We start from the raw sequence: 26,730 nt of genomic DNA, 5'->3' as shown, positions 1-26,730 counted from the left end.
GCATATAATTTGTTAGTATTAAGTATGACCCATATATTTCGTAGGATATACTATGCTAATAAATTATTTGCTGTTTGTCTGAAATTGTAATTTAACTGAGCATCCTATATTTTACCTGGCAACCTGAAAAATGGGATGCAGTTTCAGCATGGTGATTAAAAGCAAAGGTTCTGAAGCCAGATTCCTTAGACTTAGAATTCTGGTCTGCTGTGTGACCTTGGCAACCACCTTAACGTTTCTGTGCTCAGTTTCCTCCTTGTCAAAATGGAGATAATAACAGTGTTTATATTATAGGCTATTGTGAGAATTAAATAAATTAATACATGTAAAGCACTTTAGAAGAGTGCTGGGCACAGAATGGTAATTGCACATGTCAAAATGTTAACTAATATGTAATAATTAATATTATGTTATTTTATGACGATAACTGTTATTAGCATCTCCCTAAGAATCACAACCTTGGCTCTCTTCTGCAACTTCTTTCTTGCCAATCCCCAATCTGGCCACAAGAGGCCATCGAAACCCACTGAAGAGAGAGCCTCGAGACCCCTGGCGGCCACTTGAGGTCTCTGGGGCTCTGGCTCCAGCCACAGATATCCGGGGCTCTCTTGGCCCACTTGTTGGGAAGCACAGTCTCCCGAGGACATCAGGTTCCTAGGTGAACTTGGTGGGCAGGTAGGGTCGGGGAAGAGCCTCAGGTAGACATCTACACAAGCGACCCTGCTGAGACAGACCTCAGGACACGTGCAGGAGACTTCTGGGCTGGGTTACCTTAGTACAGCGGCTCCACAGCCAGGGTCCCTGTGCCTTTGGTTTTCTGTACCCTTCAGAATCTCTTTTGGGCACACGTTCCAAGTAGGCTTAGGGGGAAATGAAGGGCGAGAGAGGGCTCCTGTTTCCCCAGTCCAAACCTCTGCAAGGTACTGCTGGCTGATGTGCAAGGCTGAATCCTGAATTTGGAGGCAGAAGAGGGGTCCTGGTTGCCTAGGAGTGTGTGTGTGATGTGTTTACAAATGCTCGCCGGAAGCTGGTGGAATCTCACTCCTTTTGTCCCTGGGTTTTGTTTTGTTCAACTCCAGGGCCAGATTGAGGTTGTTTTCAGATTTACTAAATCACCCTCCACCCCCATGCTCTAAATTTTAGAATTTCAGAGTTGGAGGAGATCTTAGGGATGACCTGGTCTACCACCCTCTTGTTACTGACTCAAGGAGGCTGAGTGACTTCCAGAGGCCGTAGTGTTAGAACCAGAATCCAGGTCTCCTAACTTCTCAGTGTTTTCCTCATCACTCCGATGAGGGTGTCGACTGAAAAAAACTCACAACGTAAAAGTTGAGAATTATGTTTTATTTGGCAGACAATACTGAGGGCTTAAGCCTGGGACGCAGCCTCTCAGTCAGCTCTGAGGGACTGCTCTGAAGAGGTGAGGGAGGAGCAGGATACATAGGAGTTTTGTAACAAGAACCAGGCAGTCAGCATATCAAAAGAGGGACTTCCCTGGTGGAGCAGTGGTTAAGAATCCGCCTGCCAATGCAGGGCACATGGGTTCGAGCCCTGGCCTGGGAAGATCCCACATGCCACGGAGCAACTAAGCCCGTGTGCCACAACTACTGAGCCTGCGCCCTAGTAGAGCCTGTGCCCTAGTACAGCCCGTGAGCCACAGTTACTGAGCCTGCGAGCCACAGCTACTGAGCCCACGTGCCACAACTACTGAAGCCCGTGTGCCTAGAGCTTGCGCTCCGCAATAAGAGAAGCCACCGCAATGAGAAGCCTGCGCACCGCAACAAAGACCCAACGAAGACAAATAAATAAATGGATAATTAAATTTATATTTAAAAAAGAATATCAAAATATTACTGTTCATTAAAGAAAATAAGACATGTCAAGTTAATGAATTCAGTGCTTTTCTATGTATGGAAAGGTGCAAAAGTCTGGGCTCACTGAAATCATTCCTTTAATATGTATCTCAGTTATCTGGAGCCAGTATCCTCTGTTTTCCCATGCTGAGTCTCCTCAGGGTGCATTGTTGGGGGTGTGTGTGTGGCTGCAGTGTCTGATAGCTTGATGATGGGCATCCCGGTTTCCGTCCTGAGTTCTCTCAGGATTCACTGTCAGGGCAGCTGTAATGTGATGCCTTTTCTTTTTTAAAAAAATATTTATTTATTTGGCTGTGTCGGGTCTTAGTTGAGGCATGCGGGATCTTCGTTGTGGTACATGGGATCCAGTTCCCTGGCCAGGGATCAAACCCAGGCCGCCTGCATTGGGAGCTCAGAGTCTTAGCCACTGGACCACCAGGGAAGTCCCTGTAATGTGGTGTCTTGCTGGCTGCAACATCCTTTGTTTACTGATACGGCAGGCAACATTTTTTTATTCACAAGGGCATGGCTGACTTCGGGTCCCTCTTAGTGGAATGCAGGAGGATAAGCAGTAAGTAACATACAGTCTTAGCTGTTGACTCATGAATACTTGTTCAACTCTTAAGTCCATATTGCTTTTCTGCAAATACTTTGCATTGCATGGTTTCAGAATACATAGAAACTCCTCCTGGCCATTTTTCCTCTTGTTATAAAACTTTTTCTCCCCAGAATTCCTGGCACCTCAATCCCTCTGCTCACGTACTAGCCAAGCTCTACTCTTTTATCCAAATAGGTTTCTGTGTTGCACGAGCCAGCCTGACCTGGGAAGACCAAGATCCACTTTCCACAGCTGGGGTCCATGTCTTTGCCTGTCCCAGATACCTAAATCCCAGGCCAAAGGCCTAGTTGTGTCCTCAGCCTTACCTCCCGACACCTCAGCAGCCCATACAGAGGAAGTGAGTCACAACAAGGCGGGCAGCTTGGGGCACTGTGGGAGTGGCCATGCCAGCCCACGGTGGTGGGGGATGGGTCAGAGTGATCAAAATCTCTTGGTCCAAAACAGGCAGAGAGAGAGAGAGAGAGAGAGAGAGAGAGAGAGAGAGAGAGAGAGAGAGAGAGAGAGAGAGAATGTGTGTGTGTTTCTAAACTGGTAGCATCATTCTAATGCTGCCTGAGGCCCAGTTTCCCTTTCTCCATCCACCTTCTCCTTTGTCTCCTGGGGGAGGGGTACACCCTCTTATCTTTATTTTTCAGGCCTTGTCTATTCAGCTGCCCCAAACTTCCCCTCCCACTGCTATCTTAAAAGAAAGTTAACTGGTCTTCAGTTCTCTGAGGAATCATTTAAAAAGTCTGGTGAGGACTTGGGAAAGTCTAGGAAAACTGCCTGAGAAAAGGGTTCAGAAACTAAAGGAGGGGAGCCAAGTAGGACAGACATGGGGAGGGGGAAGAGGAGTACCCAAAGTTTAGCTGGGGCCCAAAGAGGAGACACTGAACTCTGCTGGAAAAGGGAATCTGGGGAGGGCACTCAAGACAGATAGAGGGGACTTACAAATTGGAAGGCAGAGGAAGGGGGAGAAACAAAGGAGTAGAAAGATATGATATGCTAATAGAGTTCAGCCTGGGGCAAAGAAATTAAGGGTTGGAGGGGTTGCTGGGAACTGGAAAATCAGGCAAATCTGGGGCTAAAAAAAGGCTGGAGAGTCCCCTGGGTACCGGTTCAGGGGTCGAGGGGCCAGGGGCTAGGGGGTGGACCAAGTCTCATTTCCCCAATGTAGGCCTGGGCCGGGGGTCCCACTGCAAAGAGCAAAGGAAAAGTTTGCAAGTCAGTCAGCCTCTGCCTCTCTGCCTCTCCAGATAGCGTCTTAAGTGAGGGCCAAGCTCTCAAACTGGATTAGTGCGAGGTCACATTCTTTCCTAAGAGAACTGTCAAAGCACCTGAACTTGTCTAGATAAACCATGAAACAAGCTACTGTCAGAGGTGCTAACGGTGACAATATAAAAACGCCATTTCATTAAGGTAAAAAATTAAGTTACCTCTACTAGGCGGGCTCTCTCTCTAAACAAACCCTCAAACACATCTTAGTCACACTCTGTCCTCATTAGGAATCAAGGCCAGTTTTCTAGGATAAACATGTTGCCTCTTCCTGAAACATCAATTTTACCAGTCCAAGGGAAAAACATTTTAAAATATGAATTTGAATACGGACAAACATGGTCTAGATTTAAAACTCAAATACATTTTACACAACAAAAGTTGGTGTTTGGCTCCTTCAGAGTCTACTACTGTAGGTTAAGTGTGCCACTGGGGGTAGGTTTTACAGCACTTGGGTGGAAACGCTGTGAGTTTTAAGGCAGGTCTTGGGTGGTGGGCGCCCTAGGGGTCGCAGGCTCTGCGCTGGGAAGGGCAGCCGAATCTCGAGGGTCCGCTGCCTGGGTCGGCCCTGGAGAGGTGCTCGGCCTCGGCGCGCAGCGGCACTTGGGATGGACTCGCAGAGGCTGCGCCGGCCGGGAGCCGGGGAGCCCCCCTCCCTCCGCTGCCCAGTGGGGCTGGAAGGGGGAAGTGTGGCAATCGGTCGGGCAGAGAGAACTGGGGGCCGCAGCCGGGCGGAGGTCGAGGACCACAGCTGGGGACAGGCGGAGTGGTGCAGGGGCCCGAAAGCTCCGCGCCCCGATACCCGGGCACCTCGCGGGTCGGTCCCAGGGTGCCCGGGACTACAGCGCGCCTCTAACGGAGAGACTGGGAGAGCCCCCACACTGCCTGCCCTGAGCGGGGACTTCTCCCCCAGTGCGGTGATTCTACTGGGCTAGGCCGCCGGCCGGGCGCCGCGAGGGCTCGGGTCCTCGCCTCGGGCTCCGCCGCCCGCCCCGGGGCCGCGGGCCGGGAAGGGGGCGGTGGCAGGCGGCGGGGGCTGGGCGCGGCTGCCCCGCGCCGAGGCCCCGATCCCGCCTCCCGCCCTCTTTTTCCCTTTCGTCGCCGGGCCGCAGGCCCACGCCCAGTCTCCCAGCTCCTGTGTTGCTCGCGGCCTTTCTTTCCCGGGCTGCCTGGGCTCCCTCTCAGCTCGGCTGGGCTCGGCGGGCGGCGGGAGGAGGAGGGAGGAGGGAGGGAGCGGGCAGGCGGGCGGGCGGAAGGGGGAGGAGGGAGGGAGCGGGCAGGCGGGCGGGCGGGCGGAAGGGGGAGGAGAGGAGTGAGCGGAGCCAGTCCGGAGGGGGCCCGGAGCTCGGACGAGAGGAGACACGGAGCAGCGGCTCCCGGCCCGGCCAGCTCCGCGACGCCGCTGCCGCCGCCGCCGCCGCCGCCGAGTGAGTCGGGACGGCCTCCCGGGAGCCCGAGACGCCGCGCGCAGGGGTGGGGCTGGACGCGGCGCGGAAAAGTTGGGAGAACTGGGGTCCCGGGAGGACGCGGCTCCACGGACAGGGCCGGCGGGGAAGGCAGCGGGCCGAGGAGGAGAGAGGGGCCCGGGCGCGGGGCGCCGCAGCTGGCTCGGGGCCTCTGCCGGGTGCTCTCATGGCGGCGGGCCTGGGGGAGGGCGGGCCGGAGCGCCTCGCGGGAGCGGCCGGGCCCCCAGCGCCGTCCAAGGGCAGGCTGGCGGTGCGCCTGGGCGTCCCCAGGCGCGCCGCCCCGAGCCCGGAGGAGTCCTCCTGGGCAACAGGTAGTGGCCGGGAGGTGGGGACGCGGGGCTGCTCGCGGACAGCCGAGCCCCAGGCGCCCCTTTGTCGGGGAGTAGGCAGCTCCGATGACCACTTGCATGAGAGCCCCCTGCCTGGCTGCGGGCCCGCGTCGTGGCCCCTGGCCCGGAGGGTCCCGTGGCTATAGAGTGGGAGGAGAGTGGAGGGTCTTACTTTTTCTTACCGGTTCACTGTGCCCACTCCGGGAGGGAGGTCAGAGCGTCCATGTGCTTAACGGGAAACAGGAAGGTGCAGCTCTGAGTGTCAGTCCCGGCCCCCCGAGGCTAAGGCTCTTGTACCGTTATGGGGTGTGTGGGACTGCGGTCGGGGGGAGCTGCTGGTGAAACTGGTTTTCTGGGCCTCACCTCCTGGCTAATTTTTGGCCGGGAGGCTCTCTGGTGAGTAGGTTAATTGCATGTGTGTGATTACAGTCTTTGGCCTCAGCTTAGGGGTTCACTTCCCAAGCCAGGTTCTTGGCATTAATATCTGGTCTGTCAGCTGAGTAGCCAGGTCCAGGAAGCAGGAGGTTCTGAGGATCCTGAGCAATGGATTGAGCCCCTTTTCCAGCGAATTGAATCAGGGAAGGCTTCCAGCAGGCGATCACTCCCTCCCACATCTGTGTTGGAAGGGTTTCTGTCCCGTACCAGAGTCGAGGTGACTGGGCCCGATGTGGGTGGCTGACAGTGCTTGTGATGGGACTCCTAAGGGTAAGGACTTGTCTGCAGCCTCCTCCCGCTGGGCCTGGCCCTAACCATACAGTGACCTGCACACCCTCTGTTCTGAAGAGAGAGAGTTCCTTGTCTGCCGTGATACCCCACAATCCACTCCCTTCACTGGGGCCTCTGGCCAGCTTTCCCCCTGGGAAAGAGGGTTTCCACTTTCCCCTGTCACTGGCCGCAGGCTGGCTGATCCTTTACTGTGCCTTCTTCACACACCTCCTCCCGTTCCCCATCTTCCTCTTCCACCTGCCTATGGGGGCTGTAGTCTCATGCAGTAATTGGGTGTGTTGGGGCCTCTGGTGGGGCAGCCCAGAAAAATGAAAATTTGGGGACCTATACTGCAGCCTGGAGCAATGACACACCTCTTCTTGGCTTTATCCACTGCTCACTGCCTTCTGGTTCATGACCTGCTGTTGCTCCCTGAAAAGGTTTTCAACAGGACGACTATACAGGTCCTCTTCCACTTCTTTTTTTGTAGTCCCTCAGGCTTCAGTGGAAGCTGGGAGTCTGTGGGACCCTCTCTTTGTCACTCTCTCTTCCCTTACTTAACTGATCCTGTTATATTTTCCTCAGTTATTCCTCCAAACTGAGAGCTGCTGGGACCGTTATCCCATTGAGTCTGTGAGATTCCTTCGTCCCAGACTCAAACTTCTGCCCTCCTAGCCAGCTGGGTCTACAAGCCCCCATGGGGACTTTCTGCCCCTTTTCGTCCATCGGTGAGGGTCTAGGACAGGTCAGTCAGAGTTGGGGCAAAAGTTGGGGGCTGGGCGGAGCCCTGTTCAAGTTGCTGGTAATCCAGTGCCCACGAAATCCCTGCTCTGCTGGCCCCTCTCCAGCCTGTGCCTCAGAAAGTGGTGTCTGGGTCTCTGGGGCAGGATGTGTGTCTGTGAAAGACAGAGAGAGAGAGAGAGACAGACAGACACACACACACACACTATTATGTGTGTGTGGGAGTAAATTCTATAAGTGGAAAAATATCTATAGGTGTGATTTTCTCCACCAGGAGATTAAGTAACGTGACCCAGAAAAGCAGGGTTGTCTCCCTATCCTGAGGGAACATCCCCTTTTCTTGACCCAGCTTTTTGTTTGTGGGATCCCTTTACTTGGCTGGGTGTGTCAGGGATGCCACTGGGAGCAGACTGATTGGTTCTGTAGGGAAGTGTAAATGAGGCCGGCTGGGAGCCCCTGTTTTCCTCCCTTCTCCCTCACATGGAGTCAGAAGTCCTGACCCTGCTGAATCTGGTGCCTCTCTCTGCTGGACTAGGCCCTGGGGGGTGACGGGCAGGGCTGGGGCAGTTCCTCCCTCTGCTAATGGAAGTACTGGGGGGCAAGGGAGGGCTATGGTCACAGAAAGCCTGAAACCCAGGTGTGAGAGAGCCTTAGTTCAGAATCTGCCTCTCTGAACTCCTGACACATCATGCTCTCCTGCTCACACCATCTTCCACTCTCCCTGCTTGGAGCAGGAAGGGGACAGGTGCTGTCTTGTACTGGGGTTGAGATCTTGTCCAGGCACTTGCCCTTGACCTCTCTGATCCTCTGCCTACTCCCCCAGCTCCTCACCTTCTTTGCAGGGATCAGACTGGTATAAGACATTCCTGGACCCCAGGAATCAGGGAGAGGGACTCCACTCATACCCTCCAGGACCCCAGCCAGCCCTCTGAATCTTTAACCCTCAAAATATCTGTGACAAGAGAAACTTCCTGGACGGTTTCCACTGACTGGAAACCTGGTCAGGGATGGGACCCAATTTCTAGGCCTGACAGTGCCCTTGTCTTTAAACCTCAATGGAGGAGAAGTTGGGCTCCAAGAGATATAGGAGTGAAGTAACTGGGTCAGGTCTGTTTCCTCACCTCCACTCAAGCTAAGCAAAAAAGTTGGAAAGGAAGAGCCAGAGGTGTGCCACCACATCTAGGCATTCTGCCTTGTCCCATCTCTACTAAATTTTCTACAACTTCTCTCCAGGAAAAAAGTGTGTGTGTGCACGCCTGGTTGCGTGGGGAGAGTTCTACTGTGGATAATTGTGTTTTAATTTTGTTCAGTTCAGAAGACTTCCATCTCTTTAACTAATTAAGTATTTCTTCTGGCTGAGGTGGAGGGGGAAGGGGCAGTACCCTCAGGAACTGAGGCCTGGAGTGTGAGTGTGTGTGTGTGTGTGTGTGTGTGTGTGTGTGTGTGTGTTGCTGGGGGTGGGTGGAGCTGAAGCTCCTTTACTGTCAGTGCTGACCTCTGAGAGAGCAGTGACCAGGAGTGGGGACAAGAGGGTAAAGTCCTTGAGCTGGCATACAGACCCGTGACAGGCTGAGAGGGATTTCGCAAGTGCTTCTGTGGTGGGTGTGGGCGGAGCCCTCGGAGGAGCAGCCCAGCTCAGCTGTGATATGATCAGCTTTCAGCCTTAGAGCAGCACCAATTGGTCTCCAGTTCACAGCAGAGAACAATCTCCCAACTCTCTTTCCTCCCTGGCTGGGAGGGGACCACCTTTCTTCTGTCAGCTTTTAGTCTGAAGGCCAGCCTGGATACTGCCCGCCGAGCCTCCCTCCTGGGAGGACGGGGGCATCGGGAGCCTGGCAGATTTGCCCTTGTCATCCTACTGGGTTCACTGCTGAGTCCCAGGACTGCCAGGTGTTGTGTGGTCCCAGCATCACTGTCTCTTCAGGATCATCTTGCTGCTTCTCTCACCTCCAAGCAGCTGCTGTCCCAGTTTGGGCCCCAGATCATTCCCTTCTTCATTTGGGTATTCAAGTAGTCCCTAATACCCTGTAGATCCTTTCTCTTTCAGTGGAGGAAATGGGGGAGGTGGGGGAAAGCAGCAGCTCTTTCCTAGCTGAGGGTATTTGTGATGGGTGTTCCCCACGCAGACTAGTATTTTATTTTCTAGATGAGCCTTAATAAGAAATAGCTCCTAATTCTACCAGATGTCTTAGTCTGCTGTCTCGACTCTCTGTCCCCCAATCCCTGACTCCCTGAAGCCTTGTCTTCATTTTGTTTCTGAGGATAGGCTTCAGATAGGGTTCTTCTGCCTTATGTTTAGGAACTGGATGGCTTGGCATGGGGTATTAATCTTGTGTGCAATATTTTTATGTCCATTGGTTGTTCTGGAGCTCAACATTCTTTGGGAGCATAATTTTGCTTTATTCAGGCCTCTAAATTTTCCCTAGGACCTGCTGCCTCAGTGGCTTATAGGGAAGGAGGAGGAAGGGTTTGCCCCAACCCTGCACTCCTTTCTTGGGCTTCCCTGGCAAGGAAGCTTCCAGTTATGGGTTGCTTGGGGGCACTAGGGGGAGGCTGGAGAGTGCGGGGAAGGGAGGGTGCCTCTGACTTTAGTTAAGATTGTTGGCTACAGCTTCTAGGGCCAGATCCTGCCTGGACCCCAAGATTCTTAAGTCTAGGGAATCAGGACTTCTACGGGGTGTTAGCATCACCTTTGGTTGATGTGCATAGTAAATGTTAGAACTGGAAAGCCACCATATTTCGGATGGGGAAACTGATTTGTCCACATGGCCAGGACCAAAACCCAGGGCTTGAGTCTTTGCCCCTGCTCTTTCTGTTAACACTGAAAATTTTCATCTGTCTCTTCTTACACTGCTGCCTGCTTTGATGCCCTCTACCTTCCCCTTCCTCACTCAGGATGCTCCAGACCTTATATGACTACTTCTGGTGGGAACGGCTGTGGCTCCCTGTGAACTTAACCTGGGCTGACCTAGAAGACCGAGATGGACGTGTCTACGCCAAAGCTTCAGACCTCTATATCACACTACCCCTGGCCTTGCTCTTCCTCATCATTCGATACTTCTTTGAGCTGTGAGCGTACCAACATACCCCTATGCCTTCCCTGGCTGCCAGCCACACAGTTTCTTGTACTTCAAGTTTGTCTCTTGCTGTTTAATTGGTCCTGGACCCTGGTATTCTCACCACCCAGGTCCCTGCCTACTGTGTGCCGCCCACTGAAGGCAGCATTGTCTTTCTGAGGGCTCAGCACCCCCAGGCCCTTTCCTTCAATGGTTATTTGTTTTCACCCTCCACCCGCCTGGTCGCTAGTGAACACAGGCAGCTTTGTCAGCTATGGCCAGCCCAAGGCAGCCAGAGAGGGGGTTGCCGGGAAACTGAGGCCCAGGATAAAGTTGTCTGAGCTTGCAGTCCCACCCCTCCAGCCCCCTAGCTTAGGGGCTACCGGGAGACTGAGTGCTTCAAGAAAGCCAGATGGTCCTCACTCATATCCCTTCCCCAGTTACGTGGCCACACCACTGGCTGCCCTCCTGAATGTAAAAGAGAAAACTCGGCTGCGGGCACCTCTCAACCCCACTTTGGAGCATTTCTACCTGACCAGTGGCAAGCAGCCCAAACAGGTATGAGCTGCAGACCCTGTTCTGGGAGTTAAGAGTTCTGGTGGGGAGTGAGGAGGAGATAGGGTTGGAATGCCAGCTCTGGTGGTGGAAGAGATGGGAAGGCAGTCGGGCCAACTTGGGTCATTACTGGCAGAGAGTGGGGTGCTGCTGAGTTCTGAAGCAGAGTGTAATGGGCTTCTTCACTACACTCAGGCAGAGGTAGAGCTTCTGTCACGGCAGAGCGGGCTCTCTGGCCGCCAGGTAGAGCGCTGGTTCCGCCGCCGCCGCAACCAGGACCGGCCCAGTCTCCTCAAGAAGTTCCGAGAAGCAAGGTAGGGGAGGTTGGAGCAAGAGAAACTGGGCAGCAGAGGAAGGTCTGATGTATTTTGCTGGGAGGGGTGGATCATAGCTGTATGCAGGGAGATTATATCCAGCCGACGAGGGAAATTTCGGTTATTAATACCCGTGAGAGGGTATCTGGAGGGAGGTACTTGGGGGTTGGTTGGAGGGCTGTGCCGTTCTCCCATCCCACTCCTAGCTATTTCTGCTTCCTCTTCCAGCTGGAGATTCACGTTTTACCTGATTGCTTTCATTGCCGGCATGGCCGTCATTGTAGACGTGAGTGGGGATTACTGGGAGGTGGGAGTAGATACTCTGGCAAGGTGGGATGAGGCCACAGAATTTGGGTCCCTCCTCCTTTAACCTCTCACCATCTCTCTGCAGAAACCCTGGTTCTATGACATGAGGAAAGTTTGGGAGGGATATCCCATACAGGTACGAGATGGGTCCTGATTCCTTACATGGAGTGATTAAGATAACCAGTGTAGGATAGGATTAGGACATACACATTCTTGTGAAGAGATGATCTCGGAATATGTGACAGAAAGGACTGGAGTCATGGTGCTAAACGTAGCCTCAGGTTCTGGGAGGGCTGGGTTTGGAGAGGTGAGAGCCTTGAGTCCAGTTGCTCTGGGGTCCCTTACCTTCCTCTTTTCTCTCCCCTCTCCCAGAGCATCCTCCCTTCCCAGTATTGGTACTACATGATTGAACTGTCTTTCTACTGGTCCCTGCTCTTCAGCATTGCTTCTGATGTCAAGCGAAAGGTGGGTCAAGGGGCTGTGCCATTAAGCCTAGGAGCCAAAATGAAGCCCTGCAATGAATAGCCTCCCCTCTGACTTCTGGGTGCTTTGGATGGAGTTGTGCAATACGTGGAATTAAAGGTGAGGGGGAGGAAGAATGGAGGCCAGGGACCAGGAAAAGGTCCTCTGGAGGCTGCATCTTTTCTACAGGATTTCAAGGAACAGATCATCCACCACGTGGCCACCATCATCCTCATTAGCTTCTCCTGGTTTGCCAGTTACGTCCGAGCAGGGACTCTTATCATGGCTCTGCATGACTCTTCTGACTACCTGCTAGAGGTCAGGATTTCTGGGCATTTCTTCAAGCCTAGGGACCCTGGTGCAGGTTCTGTCCCTCTATCCATTTTCGGCGGGATGGGGGTTGGGGGATAGTGGTGGCGGGGGGTGGATGTTCCTGGGATCAAGGAGCTGGGGGCACAGAGCCAGTGTGGTAACTGGGGTGTACATGTGAACGTATACGGGAGAGTAGGGAGCTCATGATGGATGGGGGCTATCTACACAGTCAGCCAAGATGTTTAACTACGCGGGATGGAAAAACACCTGCAACAACATCTTCATCGTCTTCGCCATTGTCTTCATCATCACCCGACTGGTCATCCTGCCCTTCTGGTGAGTAGGAGGCCACACTATACTCCTGTTTTCAAGAAATCAGGAGTCTCCCCGCTCCGCACCCACATTTTCAATCCTCCATCTTAACCCCTTCTTTTCTGCGTTTACAGTTCTTGTCTCTCCCTTTTCATCCCAAGGATCCTGCACTGCACCCTGGTGTACCCACTGGAGCTCTATCCTGCCTTCTTTGGCTATTACTTCTTCAATTTCATGATGGGAGTGCTACAGCTGCTGCATATGTTCTGGGCCTACCTCATTTTGCGCATGGCCCACAAGTTCATAACTGGAAAGGTGAAGCTTCTGTCCCCATTGTGTAGGCCCTACTCCCCTCAACTCTAGTACTGCCCAAATTCCCTTCCCGTATCAGCAACCCTCTAAAAACTACTGTGGGGCCCTGGGTGTAGCTGGAAAAAGCCTACGGAGAGGCAGTCCTTAGGGGTTTGTAACCCTTCTCATCCCTTTCCACAGCTGGTAGAAGATGAACGCAGCGACCGGGAAGAAACAGAGAGCTCAGAGGGGGAGGAGGCTGCAACTGGGGGAGGAGCAAAGAGCCGGCCCCTAGCCAACGGCCACCCCATCCTCAATAACAACCATCGTAAGAATGACTGAACCCTTGTCCCTGCTGCCCCTCAGATTAATGCATAAAGCCAAGGAACTACCCCACTCTCCCCACAGGGTCGCTTGAAGCTCTGGGGAGAAGGGAGAAAGCGAGAGGAGGGTGTTCTTCTCTGTGCCCCCACCCCTGCTGCTTTTTCACCCAGTTGCCTTTAAACCAAATTTTAACCAGCCTATCCCCAGGGAAGGGGAGGTTGGTTATATCCTTGTTAGAGCAGGGGATGGTCTTATTTTCCTCTCTACTTTCCAAGTTGTCCTTTCTATTGCTTTTGAGACCTTCCCTCAGCTCCAGGGGTGGGGGTCACAACTCACATTCCTTATTCTTCAGAATCTGGCCCTAGCTGTCTGCCTTTGACTCCCGGACCTCCAGAGCCAGGGTCGTGCCTTACTGTCCCACCCATGGGCCTCATTCTGCCAAAGTTGGACCAAGGCTCACCTTTCTAATCTCCCTAACTTGGACCAGAAACCAAAGCTGAGCTTTTAACTTTTCCCCTCCTAAGATACAAATGAATTGAGTGTAGGAGGGTGCACATGACCCTTATCCTACCTCTGCCAAAAAGTGGGGGCCACAATGGGGACTGCTCAGACAGTCTTTTGTTACTTCTCTGCCAGCTGTCCCTGTAGTCACAGGTCCAAGATCTTACTGCCTCCTTTCTCTGGCCTCTTTCCCTAGGCTAGCTGGTTTGGAGTAGAATGGCAACTAGTCCTAATTTTTATTTATTAAACATTTGGGGTTTTGGTTTTAAAGCCAGAATTACAGCTAGTGCCTGGCATTTCAGCAGAGGGACCACTTCAGACCAAAATGTACTGTTAATGGTTTTTTTAATTAAAATATATTAAAGATTAAGTAAAACATGGCAACAAGTGTTTGAGACTCTTAAGAACTGAGAAGAGGGATCAACTAAATAAACTAAGGTAGTCTTCCTCATGCCTTCCTCGCAGTTATGTAACATTTAAAAATTTCAGATGGCAAGTAAGAAAAAGCAAAAGTAGAGAAAGGTCAAGATTAATGACAGCTGCCCACTGGGAAGGATGGGGAAAACAGCTCTCTCATCAAAAGACCCAGAATTGGGAGCTGAGGGAGAGAAATCAAATCACAATCTTAGTTTTAACATCTTGTTAAAAGACTTTCAAGAAACAATACAAACCAGGGATAATAAAATACACAGCCCTCATTCTAGGAATAAAGTCTGTTAGAAGCATGAACGTGAACAAATGTAGGATGGGAGGGGTGAGCAATAGGAGGACTGAAGGGATGTCAGGCCCAGGTGAGAGTGGTGACCTCTCCCACCTCTATGCCTCAGGAGGTGGGGGAGGGGCCCTGCCTGCTAGCACCACAGTGGAAGGGATCTCCTGATCCAGAACCCCCATTTCTATCTACTAGGAGCTGGGGGAGTAGCCAGACTAGAGACTTGGGGGTCAGAATTCAACAGTCAGGAAGACCCAGTTCCTGAGGAAAGGGCAGTTCAGGAAGGGTTCGGAAGGTTAGGAAGAAGGCTGTCCTCTAAAGAAGACGCCCTCTGCATTCGATGGCCCCACAGCAGCAAAGCAGCTCCTTGCCCTCCACGCTGCCCACCTCGTAGTTGTAGTCCCAGGTGAGTTCTGTCCCAGCCCGGATTCTCCTAAAGAGGAAGAAAAGGAAGGAGTGTGGTGAAACAGCAGATAACTCAGGCACCTGGGGTGACTGAGCATGCAGGTGGCGCTGCATCGCAGATGGAGGAGCGGCCCTTCAAATTTCTGTAGTCCTTGTCCCTCCCCAACCATCCCCTTTCCTGACTCCCTCTTACTTGCTGGCAAAGAAGGCCACCCACGGGAAGCGAAGATCATGAGTATCCACGAAGACATTCTGGACAAACAGGTTGGGGCTGCAGCTGTGCTATAGGGTTAAGGACAGATTCAAATAAGAACTAAGGAAACAGAATCTGGCTTTGTGGGGTGAGTGAGAGTTGGATGAAAATGCCATTTGATCTTCCCCATCACAACAGAGAAGTTTTGAAAGATCCTTTGAGACCAAGAATTTATAACAAGAAAAGGTGGGTTTATATAGTTGTGTTAAAAGAACTAGAAATGTGAGGACCATGGGATAATCAGCACATACAGGTGAGGGAAAGGGGTCTCACATTGAGGTAGCGGCCCAGGTTGCCTTCAAGCTTCGCATCGATGATGTAGCAAGACTCCTCCCCATCGTAGAATTGGCGTGTGTTCTTACGAACAGGTGCACTCTCCCCCTTTTCCACGGATGCCATGTTGGTTGATTTAATGGCAATCCCATGGGTTGATTTAAGAGCAAAACCCCGGGTTGATTTTACTGCCACTTGGCGCTTCATTGGACCTGGACAGGAAGGAGAATGCGGTTAGGCCTATCCTACCTCATGACTGCACTGTACTTCCATTTTTATCCCACCCAGGGCAGCTCAGGAATACCAATAAGCTGGGACTCTGAGGCAAACAGCCTAGGTGGCATTTTTTTCAAGCAGGATTAGATCTGCTGGATAAAGGGGCTGAGGGAAAAAGCGTAGGGAACTGGGAAGAGAGGGGAGGGATGTGTCAAACATTGATATTAACAGTTTAGCTGGGAGTCAGGGAGCCCTCCCAGAGATGCTTCAACTCTCAGGATCTGAATTTTCCCTCCAAATGGTTCTTTCCTACTACCCCTTAAATTCTTCCAGACTACCAGACATGTTCTTCTTGTCCTCAAAGTCATCCCCTTCAGAGCCAGAGGAGATGGTCTGGATATCATCACTGTCAACAGCTGTGGCTGAAGTCTGACCAGCAGTGGGCTTCCGGCTGGTCCCACTTTCCCCCTCACTTTCTGTACTGCTGGACAGTGTCAGAATGTCCTGTGGAAGCGGAAGCGTGAAAAGAAGGAATAAGGGTAAATGGAGAAGGCCCTTTTGAATCCCTGCTTTTACCTATGGTTATGGCAGGAAGGGGCTCAGACTATAGCAAGATTAGATGCTGGGTGAAGAAAAATGAGGCAGGAAGTCAAGGCCAGAGAAATAAGATATGTAACAGTAATTATGGTGACAGACTTGATGAGGTGAGAAAGTTCCTTTACTCAGACTCTGAATAAAACAGAAAGCTGGGTAAGGTACAGCTTGAGAAAGGTCACTTACGTCAGGGTTTGACTGAGCAGAGGCCATGAGTCGTCGGCTCTGATGCATGCTAGTCTTACTTGGTGGGCGGCGAAGTCCTTCAGCCTTCACGGGAGAAGGATTGTAACCATAATTTCGAGAGCTTTCAGTAACTCTGATGGGAGAGGAAGACATGAGAGGGGTCAGGTTACTGGCTGTTTCTTAGGCTACTTCTGTAGGCTTTAGAGAAGGTAGACTTGGAAAAAGGTCAAAGAGAGAGGCACTTACATTGACATCTTGTTTCGGTCATCAGGGTCCTGGAAAAGAGAGCAAGTGAAGGGTTAAATGTTTTCATGGTCCTGGATAACAAATCCAACAATTACGGACTTCAGCTCAAATGACCTCCAAAGACATTAGCCAGTAACAGGTACACTATCTAAAGTGGAGTGTGTGTGAAGAAATTACTCTGCAAGTTAAAAGTAACAATCATTCTCATCAGGAAACCCCCCTGGGAGGGGTCTTTAACCCTTACCAACAATAGGGCATTAAAAAATGTACATGGAAAACACCATGGGCAGAATCTTAGGAGGACAAGGGACAGTTCATCACCTGTAACGTGCTAAATTTCAACAACATTAAAAATACACATAAGATCAATTCTTGTAAGATCATTCTACTATAATAAAAGAAAGCAATGATGTAGATAACTTGAAATAGCAATTTAAAAAAATTACTTATAAACCCTTCACTTTGGAATAAATCAGATACTTTCCCCCCAGCAGGCTGATTTTAAAATAATTTGGTTCTTTAAACCAATACTAGGAATGTATTAGGGATAGGTTAATCAGATTTGCCACAGAAATATCCATCAAGTAAATAATCTGCATGTGAAGACTCGAGGGAATTCCCTGGCAGTCCAGTGGTCAGAACTCCATTCTTCCACTGCAGGGGGCACAGGTTTGATATCTGGTCAGGGAACTAAGATCCCGCAAACCGCGTGGCACGGCCAAAAAAAAAGAGACTCATGGTGAGACCACATTGTTTGTTACCACAAAAAAGTTATACAAAAGCCACAATTCTCAAGAGTCTCCTGCCACTGCTTACCTCTTTCTTGGGCTGCTTGATGTCTCCCTCATCCTTGAGGCCCAGCCCTGATGTGGAAGCCTTCTCAGCCTCCCCTCTGCCTGCCCCAGTGTGACCTTCCCCACCTTCACTAGTTTTGAAGGATGAACGGCTATCAGAGTCAGCAAAGCCACCTTCACTGACACTATTGCAGCTCAACCATGAGGCCACTTTGTTCTTGGGTGTCTCTTCAGAGGAAGGTGGATTGCAGCCACCTACAGGGATCGATGGAGGGACAGGAACACGTGGGGGCCCAAGGTCTGGGGGTCGAGAGTCCTTGGAAGGCATCTCAGACAATCCATTCTCCTTCTGGCCCCGGGTCTGCCGCCGGGTAGCATAGCTGCGCCACACCGAGCTGGTGCTGAAGTCCTCATCCTTACAGAAGTTATCATCTGAGCTATCGTCATTGGACTCTTCGGGGTCCTCTGTACCGCTGTTGCCATCTTCCTGGTCCTTCAAGTCTACACCACTGCTGTCAGAGGAACAGGGGGCATCACTCTCATATCCTTCTTTGAAGTTCTCCACGCTCTCAATATGGTCCAGATTGGCGAAATACTCATCACCCATTTCCAGGCCCTCCTTGTCGGCAAAGTCATCTGTCAGGATTTTGCCTGGGAATGAAGAGAAAGGCCTTCCAGGGTTATGAGGTGCTTTTAGAAAGAATACAGTTCATTCCATCAATATCCAGCCCACCAGCAAAGAGAGTCAAATTGCCTCCATTATGGTATCTCATTTCTCTGTGATGATACTTCCTTCTTAGTGTCTTAACTATGAGAGTAAGGGGAACTTACTATAGTTTTAAATCTTGCCCTTTCTGCCATCCCATTCTTCCTCTTTACTTTGTTTACCAAAAGAGAGTTCTTTAGTTATGCTAAATCTCTGGGTGGAGTGGAGTGATGTGGGAAAAAATGACACACTGGACTCTATAACATGTCTCTCTGCTGAAACATCATGTCCACAATTTCATCCCTTTTTGTTCTCGTCCTCCTGAAGCACTTTTGTCCCTTCTTGATCCACCCAGACAGGCACATCACTCATGTTCTTTATAGAAGAAAATCCTGGCTTCCCCTTTCCCCCAGTTCACATGTTAAGCATTCTTAAGTTCAACTTGTCTGTGAATCAATGTCCCACCATGTCCTAACCCCAGAAAGCAACCCTTTCATTTCATCACCAACCTGCATAAATACAGACAAAGGAGCCTTTGGCAATGTCATCCAAGCAGCGGATACCCCAGCCCTTGTTCTGGGTCTTGAAGAGCTGCAGTCGAACCTGCAGTCCATGCTGCACCAACCGGTTTGTGCACATGTTTGGGTCACACTTGCAGCGTTTGTTACACTCATAAACTCTGGGAGGAGGTCACAATAAAATCAATCATAACACAATCACTAGAGCATCCATTACATCCACAGAACTTTTATAATTTTTAAGGTGTCATCATTTATCAGGTAATGATCTAAATGAGCAGACTTACTGAACTGTCTATGTTCTTTGATTCATTTGGGAATATAGCCCAAAGAAATAACTCAGAAGGGGAAAAAGTGACTGATACAGATATTTATAGCACTACAGATAGTAACAGTGAATAACAGAATGCCTAACAACTGGAGAAAAGCTAAGCAAACTATGAGGTGAATATGGATCCAGAGCCATTAAAATAAGTCAATTTGTAGAAACAGATACATAAAATAAAGATATTTAGGGGACTTCCCTGGTGGTCCAGTGGTTAAGAATCCGCCTTACAATGCAGGGGACGCGGGTTCGATCCCTGTTTAGGGAACTAAGATCCCACATGCTGTGGGGCAACTAAGCCTGTGCGCCACAACTACTGAGCTCGCACACCTCAACTAGAGCTCATGTGCCACCAAGTACAGAGCCCACGCGCCCTGGAGCCGGTGTGCCACAACTAGAGAAAGAAAAAAATCCTGCATGCCACAACTAGAGAGAAGTCCATGTGCTGCTACAAAGAGCCCATGCACTGCAACTAAGACCCAACACAGCCAAAAATAAATGAAAATAAATAAATCTTAAAAAAAAAAAAAACGAAACATCTTTGTTAGGTACCTTAAAACCCCACTGGGGTTGGGAAGGTATTAGCGCTCATATCCTCTGTTTACAGCTGATAAAACAGGATCAGCTTGGAAGCAACAAGGCCAGAATTTGAACTCAGGTCTAATCACCACCACATGAGATTTTCAGAACAGCTATACTGAGTATCATTCATCATTCATTCATTCAACAAAATTTGAATGGTTACTATGTGCCATGCACTGGGTAAATTAGCTGCTGGTGATACCATGGTGAGCAAGAGAGACAAGGTTCCTGCCCTTATGGAGATTACCTTCTAACGGAAAAGAGAACAAAAACAAGTCAACAAATAAAGTTGTCACAGATACTAAAGGACACACTCTCAATGAGAGAATTAAGGGAGTGAAAATGACCTAGTTTTAGAGTGACCAGGAAAGGTCTCTCTGAGGCGGTGAGATTAAAGCTGAGAGCTCAAGGTTAAAGAAGATAATCACGCAAACAACAGTGGAAGGATGCCAAGAAGAGGGCACAGTACGTACAAAGCCTCTTGAGGTAGGCTGGCAAACACTGGGTGAACTGGATCCAGGCACTGAAGAATATCAGTGTGGTTGGAACAGTTTTGGAAGTAGAGAGATAGGAAGGGGCCAGATAGTACATTGTCTTGTGATCCAAGATTAAGAGTTAGAATAATTTCCAAAGTGCAGTGGAAAGCTTTTAAAGAGTTTTAAGCAGGGGAGTGACTTATTTGTGGTTATTTGAAAATATTATTATGAAACATTTCAAACATGTTATATATATATATTATATATGTGATATATATAATATATTATATATATGATATATAATATATAATATATATCATATATATAATATATTATATATGTAATTATAATATATAATTATATAGTATATAATTATATGATATATATTATATCAAAAAAGATATAATGAACAGGCACCTACTACTCAGCATTATCAAATCTAAATGTTGTTACAAGATTTAATTTTTTTGGTTTATAATTAAAACATAAATGATACAATGCAGCTAAAGCTAACAGGTGTCTTTTCCTTTGCTTAGTTTTCAATATACACTCAGCTCAAATTTATGTCCTGATTTCCCCAGTAGTCTCAATCTCCTCTGAAGATACTCAAAACCATCAGGTTTTCTATCAAACCCCCTTTCCCAAAAGTCTCTCCTGCAGCCAAATCTGACTTGCTCTGACACTGGCTGTTCTCTACATCTGGTGCACAGCTGTCAGCCTGGAAGCTCCCTTGACTTCACTATCATGTGGGATTCCCCTCACTACTCTTTTGAGCTGGAGCCTCTGTTTCCTGGATCAGTATATGCCTTCTTCTCTCTTGTCTTTTCCCCCCATTTTAGGTAAACATTTCCAGTAATTTTCTGAGAGGGAAAATAATGGAAAATTTTGAGGTATTTCATGTCTAAAAAATGTCTTTAGGGACTCTCCTGGTGGTGCAGTGGTTAACAATCTGCCTGCCAATGCAGGAGACAAGGGTTTGATCCCTGGTCTGAGAAGATCCCACATGCCATGGAGCAACTAAGTCCATGTGCCACAACTACTGCGCCTGCGCTCTAGAGCCCACAAGCCACAACTATTGAGCCTGCGTGCCACAACTACTGAAGCCCACTAGCCCTAGAGCCCACGCACCCCAACTACTGAAGCCTACGTGCTCTAGGGCTGCAACTATTGAAGCCCGTGTGTGTAGAGCCTGCGCTCCACAAGAGAAGCCTGCGCTACACAATGAAAAGTAGTCCCCGCTCGCCACACTAGAGAAAGCCTGTGTGCAGCAACCAAGACCCAATGCAGACAAAATCAAATAAATTAAAAAAAGAAAAAAAAAGGCTTTAGCCTTTTACTTTAGAAACACAGTCCCTTCCATTATGGGAAAACATCTGAATTATTTCACTGATGATTCTTTCTTGTCCTCTCTGTTAATTATGTATCTTGAGCACTAGGCTAATTAGTTCACATATTCACATACACCCAGCTTACCACATTATATCCCACTTTTTTCACTGTCCTCCTCTTTCCCTGACCTGTCCTTCTCAATCTCACATGCTGGCTCCACCTCCTCTGCTCAATTTCTTGTTGGAGAGCCCAGGGCTTATTCTGGGCCCCTTCTCTTTTCTATTATCAATATTCTCTCTAGATGAACTTGTCCAGGCTTTAACTACCACTCCTGAGCTGATGACTCCTAATTCTTTATGCCCAATCCTTACACTTCTCTTCAGAAGTCTCAATGCCTTTTTTTCTTAAAAAAAAAAATTAAATAAATTTATATATTTATTTGGCTGCGTTGGGTCTTCGTTGCTGCACGCAGGCTTTCTCTAGTTGCAGCGAGTGGGGGCTAGTCTTTGTTGCAGTGCGCGGGCTTCTCATTGTGGTGGCTTCTCTTGTTGCTGAGCACGGGGTCTAGGCTCGCAGGTTTCAGTAGTTGTGGCACATGGGCTCAGTAGTTGTGGCTCGCGGGCTCTAGAGTGCCGTCTCAGTAGTTGTGGCGTATGGGCTTAGTTGCTCTGTGGCATGTGGGATCTTCTTGGAGCAGGGCTCGAACCTGTGTCCCCTGCACTGGCAGCCGGATTCTTAACCACTTCTCCACCAGCAAAGTCCTCAATGCCTTTTTGACATTTCCACTTGGGTTGCCTAACAGGCATCTCAGACTTAACATGGCCAGAACAGAAGCTGAATTTTACTCAGACCTGTAACTCTTGCTCTAGTTTTCCATCTCGGTAAAAAGCACCAGCATCCACTTAGTTGCTCAAGTATAAAATTTAGGACTTGTTCTTGATTCTGTTCTTTCCCTCCCATTCCGCAATCTATGAAGTTCTGCAGCTCTACCTCCAAGTGCATCCCCAAGTGTATCCGCTTTCATCTCCACTGCCACCTTCATTCTAGTACAAGCCCTAGCAACCATCACTTCTTACCTATGTTCCTGAAAGTATCTAATTGGTCTACCAAATTCTACTTTTGCTGCCCTAAAGACTTATTTTTCATAGAGAAGTCAGAGTAATCTTTAAAAGGCAGATCACATCATTTGCCTGCTTAAAATTCCCTAAGAGCTTCCTGTCACATCATGAATTTGACTCTAATTTTTATTCTGATTTACAAAGTCCTATATAATCAGGTCTCCTCTCTGAACACATCTCGCTTGCCAGAGAAAACCACAATCTGTTAGAATAATCGTACAGCTCTGAAATCAAGGTGATCTTTTACTGTAACAGAAAATTGCTAGATACTATTCAATCATTATATGTATTCATTTCGAGGAAAGCTCAAGGAAGAAACGTGTGCTGGGAATTCAGTAACTAAGGCTTAATTGATAAGATGTCTGTTTCAGTTATCCTATTTTTGGCTCCAATTTTTAGAATTCTGATGCTTGTTACAAGCACAGAAAAACAATAATTCAGTCTCTGAGGTGCTTCACTTTCCCCTGACTACTTACCCTGTGGGCAGACACTCTTCTAGTCTCTTGTACTGGTAGCCAGAGTTAGAGTTGATTTGGCCGCCTGGGGTGCAGGCTGTAGCCTGGATAGTCAGCTGATGGCAGGCACACTTGGACCTGTATAAAATAGAAGGGTACAACAGCTACAGCTGTGAGCCTTTCTTTAGGGGCAAGAACTTACTACTGATAAAAGGATGGTAATTAAGTAGTGAAATTTCTTTTTCTTCTTGCATACATGTAAATGAGAAAGTTAAAGACAGAATATGACAGAGTGAGAATAAGATAAAGAGACAGAGAACAAAACAAGTGGCAACCGAAAGCATAATGGAGGGAAGCAAAGGAAAAGGAGAATCAGAGAAACGAACATAAGACACATGCACCCAGGGTTAAGCTGTGGGGCCCCAGCCTCTCAGTCTCATAGTTTTCATGGAGGCTTTATGGCAGAAGATCCAGCTAAGGAGGTAAAGGGAGGTGAGGAAAGGAGGAGTGCAGTATAAGGCAAAGAAGTGGAAAGACAATCACAACAAAGTCAGAGGCAGGGCCAGCAATTCCCTAACCAACTCACTTGTCCCGGCACCCATCTTTGCAGTCACAGCCAACCAGAAATTCAGGGCCTGTGTTAATGAAAACACCCTTGCCCGGGATTCGTTCCTTGCTGTAGGCCACCTGAGGTGGGGGAGTTGTGTCAATCTCATTGACACAGGACAGAGGAACATCTTCCTTCCCATAAGTGATGTCCAAAATGTAGTAAAAAGGCTTATAGGGCTGAAACTTTCGGTCCACAAGAACATATGGATCCAAACAGAACATCTCCAGGAAGAGGAAGTCACAGCCTGTCTCAAAAAGGTAGCGCTCAATCTCTTGCATTGTCCGAAGGCAGAGGCCACAGGGTGTTTTATAGATAACATGAAAGCCCATCTTGCGATTAACTCGGCGCCGGGCTGTCATCCGCCGGAAGTCATACAGTAGTGGGACTAGGAGAGGGTTCTTGCCCCGATACTGCTCATTTCTCATAGGTCTGACTCGAGACAGACAAGTATAGCTGCAGACATGAGGTAAGTAGAAAAGCTTCTCCATGGGGGCGCGGTAGGAGGGCTCTGCTGGGGCCCGCTCCAGCATGCCATGGAAGGCTGGGGGTGCTGGGGGAGCTGGGGGTGCTGGGGCAGAGGTTGTGGATCCTAAAGGTGATCTGCAAATGAGATGCAAGAATTCATATAAGGAAGCAATAGTACCTCTCTGGTGTACACTTAGCCCATCAGCTGGCTCAACCACTTCTCTAACCTTTCAAATAGCTGTCCTCTTAAAGCTAAAGATGATACAGGAGTCAAATTTCCCCTTGCCTTACTAAACCTGGACAATGACATGCTCTGGTTACTCTTCAGTGACTGATAATATCTCTATTTCAACAGCATATATTTTCCTAAAATTTTTTTTGCCTGTGACTTATGGATGTAGAGTCCAGTCTTCTACCAATGCTAGTTTTTCCTGCTATGTGTCCTATAAATGCCCTTACTGACTCCCACGATTCAAGGAAAAAGGCTACAGAGTTCCCTTTCTATTATACCAATGATGACACCATATTCAATAAGCAATCTTAACAAATGACTTTCTGGTCATTGTATTTTTAGGCACCTAGTTTCTAATTCTATTATTTTTACATTCTGTTTCCTGGAAATGTCCAAGGTTAAAGCTTCCTTTTCAAGTTCAAACTTCTCACCATCATAATCTTAACTAGACCCCTTGTGGCCAAGGAACCTCCCTATACAGTGACCACTTAGTCCACATGCCAACACCCCCAACAGAGAGCCTGAGATTTTCTCACCTATGTGTCTGACTGATCCCAGGTTTCCCACCAGGGGCATTTTCACTGAGTGCAGGGGATGTAGGGGAGGAATGACCAGAGCCCACAGATCCTGGCCGGAAGGATGTGCTTTTTTTGGCTACCTGCTTCCGAGATTGGGCAAGCTGGCTTTCCAAGCTTCTAGGAGATTAGAGATCATATAGTAAGGGATACAGAAAATACAATATGAAAGAAACCGGCAAAAAGGAAGGAAGAGCACTCACTCACTGTCACCTGCCTGGGGGGACAGAGGTGGACCAGGTGGGGCAGGTGGGGCAGGTGGGGCAGGTGGAGCTGTAGGCTGAGGGGGCTCCACTGGCTTGAACTGGGTTCCAGTACTGGTCAGATCCTGAGTGTACTGGACCACGGGACCTTTGCTCCTCACAGCACCTATAGGAAAAAGGAAATTGACTACTGAGAAGATGAGAGCTGTGTCATTTATATTCATGCACACATTTAATCCTCAATTTATATAATCTAAAAAAGCAACAATGGAAACATTTTGACTAAGTGCTAAGACTGTCAGATCTCACTATTTACACCAATGAGTAGGAATATTGGCACAGGGTGACTTTTACTTAAATATAACAAGATTTTATCTTCCTGCCTCAGACCATTTACATTAGTAATTATGTTATATTTTGGTAAAATTTTTCAAAAACACATTCTTCGATCAACTAATGTTGTCAGGAAAAATTAACCAGAAAGTATGCCAGGAATATATAAAAACAAAAACAAAACCGGTTTGGGCTTTAAAAAAATTGACCACAGATAACACACAAAGCATATAATCTTCACGTGGATAACAGAGGTAATTACTACCAACAATACCCCTAACCTAAGCCAGTTGTTTCAGATTTTTATGTGTTTTTTAGAACAAATCAGAGCCATAGCATGTGGAGGCAGCATCACAAATCCATCACCACTACTGGAAACAATTCAGGGCACATGTACTGTTTTCAATGAGTCAGTAGTGTCATCCTGGCAAACAAAGGATATAGCCATTGTACATAAATCCCTTTGCTGGTTTGCCCATTTCTTCCTGCTCCCAGGGTATCTTTCAGGACATACCCATATTTGGACGTGTCCTGAGCTGTCCGCCTTGCTTCTTCTCTAGTGCAGAGGCTGAGGATGTCTTCATGCTGAACATGGGCTCCAGCCGCGTAGAGCCTCGATAGATCCATTCACATCTTTTGTCATCCTGGGGGATTGGGAGGAAGGAAAAGTGGCAGGGGGAATACGTTAAATGCTAGAATCTACACCGCTGCTTGTGAAGAATATATACTATGTGCCTCCCTTGGGTGAAATCTCCCTGATGAGCCCTGAATTCCCTATCTATTCAATAAACTTATGTGCCAGGCTCCATGACAGGCATCAGGAATTCAACAACAACAACAAACAAACAAACAAAAAAAACCCAAAACACAAACACATATATTCCTTGTGTAAAAAATTATGAGAGATAGATGTTTATACTGAGTATAAGAAGTGTAACAAAGATCATAAGGCCTTAGGATCAAAGGGCTGAAATAGTTCAGAGAAGAAATATAATCCTAAGAAAGGCATGAGCCAGAAGAAAAGGATAGGTATAGAAGATCTAAGAGTTAAACTGGGCCTTGAAAGATCCTCAAGACCTTGAATTCATTGATCCTTCTTTTTTGTCCCACTATGCTATCAAAGCCCTAACCCTGGCAAACAGAACTAGCCGCCTTTTTTGTACCTACATGCATTGTGGATACTCCTGGAGAAAAACAAAAACACTGTCATGCAGATTAGTGTCATAGTTAAATTTAGGGAATTTATTTTTAATAACCACTCATACAGGAACCAAAAAAGAGATAAAGTAAAATTTGACCCAAATCAGCAAGAACAGGTAAGAGGGTAAGAGTAAAACTATGGCATTTCTACAAAATCATCATCATTATTGCCTCTTATGCTTCCCCATCTCACCCAAATCCCTTCCTCTAAAACTCTAGGGAAGAAGAGTACCAGGAAGAGGATCCTGACTAGGCTGCCGTCCACCTCCTCAACTCGGGACTTCCACCACGTGCCTTCCCACTCAGTCTTGATAAGCTGTCCACTCTTGAGCAAAACCATGGGGCGGTTGGGGTAAGCAGTGATATACTCCTCTATGAAGTCTCGGCAGGAGATGTCTTCTATGTCCTCCCAAGTCTTTTTCACTGTCCCAAGGAAGAAGTAGGGCTGAGAGAGGGCAGGTAGGGCATGTCTTGATAGGGGAAAATGGTTGGCAAGGAGACGTTTGGTATTTTTCAGGTTGGGA

At 48.6% G+C, this 26,730-nt stretch overlaps 2 protein-coding genes across 5 annotated transcripts in view; one reads left to right on the top strand and one right to left on the bottom strand.

Moving 5' to 3' along the window:
• Nucleotides 1-5,010: 5,010 nt before the first annotated feature.
• On the top strand, nucleotides 5,011-13,787 carry CERS2 (ceramide synthase 2). The gene is made up of 11 exons (XM_059080795.2): nucleotides 5,011-5,153; nucleotides 9,863-10,036; nucleotides 10,464-10,581; nucleotides 10,774-10,892; nucleotides 11,121-11,178; nucleotides 11,284-11,334; nucleotides 11,571-11,663; nucleotides 11,850-11,978; nucleotides 12,202-12,308; nucleotides 12,446-12,599; nucleotides 12,777-13,787. Exons 2-11 carry the CDS (start codon nucleotides 9,864-9,866, stop codon nucleotides 12,915-12,917), a joined length of 1,143 nt encoding a protein of 380 aa, XP_058936778.1. The 5' UTR covers nucleotides 5,011-5,153; nucleotide 9,863; the 3' UTR covers nucleotides 12,918-13,787.
• SETDB1 (SET domain bifurcated histone lysine methyltransferase 1) overlaps nucleotides 13,730-26,730 on the bottom strand; it is a 26,670-nt gene continuing 13,669 nt past the window's right edge. For 2 of the 4 annotated variants that reach the window (XM_067035416.1, XM_059079796.2), the window contains 14 exons: nucleotides 26,439-26,629; nucleotides 25,521-25,650; nucleotides 24,674-24,839; nucleotides 24,432-24,590; nucleotides 23,175-23,798; nucleotides 22,610-22,726; nucleotides 18,295-18,464; nucleotides 17,102-17,730; nucleotides 16,286-16,314; nucleotides 16,040-16,172; nucleotides 15,598-15,763; nucleotides 15,044-15,255; nucleotides 14,711-14,799; nucleotides 13,730-14,545 (listed from right to left, as the gene is read on the bottom strand). In XM_067035416.1, the coding sequence (XP_066891517.1) occupies nucleotides 14,428-14,545; nucleotides 14,711-14,799; nucleotides 15,044-15,255; nucleotides 15,598-15,763; nucleotides 16,040-16,172; nucleotides 16,286-16,314; nucleotides 17,102-17,730; nucleotides 18,295-18,464; nucleotides 22,610-22,726; nucleotides 23,175-23,798; nucleotides 24,432-24,590; nucleotides 24,674-24,839; nucleotides 25,521-25,650; nucleotides 26,439-26,629 (2,933 nt within the window). In that variant the 3' untranslated portion in view covers nucleotides 13,730-14,427. The remainder of the gene's footprint in view (nucleotides 14,546-14,710; nucleotides 14,800-15,043; nucleotides 15,256-15,597; nucleotides 15,764-16,039; nucleotides 16,173-16,285; nucleotides 16,315-17,101; nucleotides 17,731-18,294; nucleotides 18,465-22,609; nucleotides 22,727-23,174; nucleotides 23,799-24,431; nucleotides 24,591-24,673; nucleotides 24,840-25,520; nucleotides 25,651-26,438; nucleotides 26,630-26,730) is intronic. The other 2 variants (XM_059079806.2, XM_067035431.1) reach the window with 1 other exon arrangement.

The sequence above is a fragment of the Kogia breviceps genome, chromosome 1 (assembly GCF_026419965.1).
Source record: "Kogia breviceps isolate mKogBre1 chromosome 1, mKogBre1 haplotype 1, whole genome shotgun sequence".
In the NCBI taxonomy this organism is placed as follows: Eukaryota; Metazoa; Chordata; class Mammalia; order Artiodactyla; family Physeteridae; genus Kogia; species Kogia breviceps.
The sequence above is the reverse complement of the archived record's forward strand: the minus strand, read 5'-3'. Positions and strand labels throughout refer to the sequence as shown.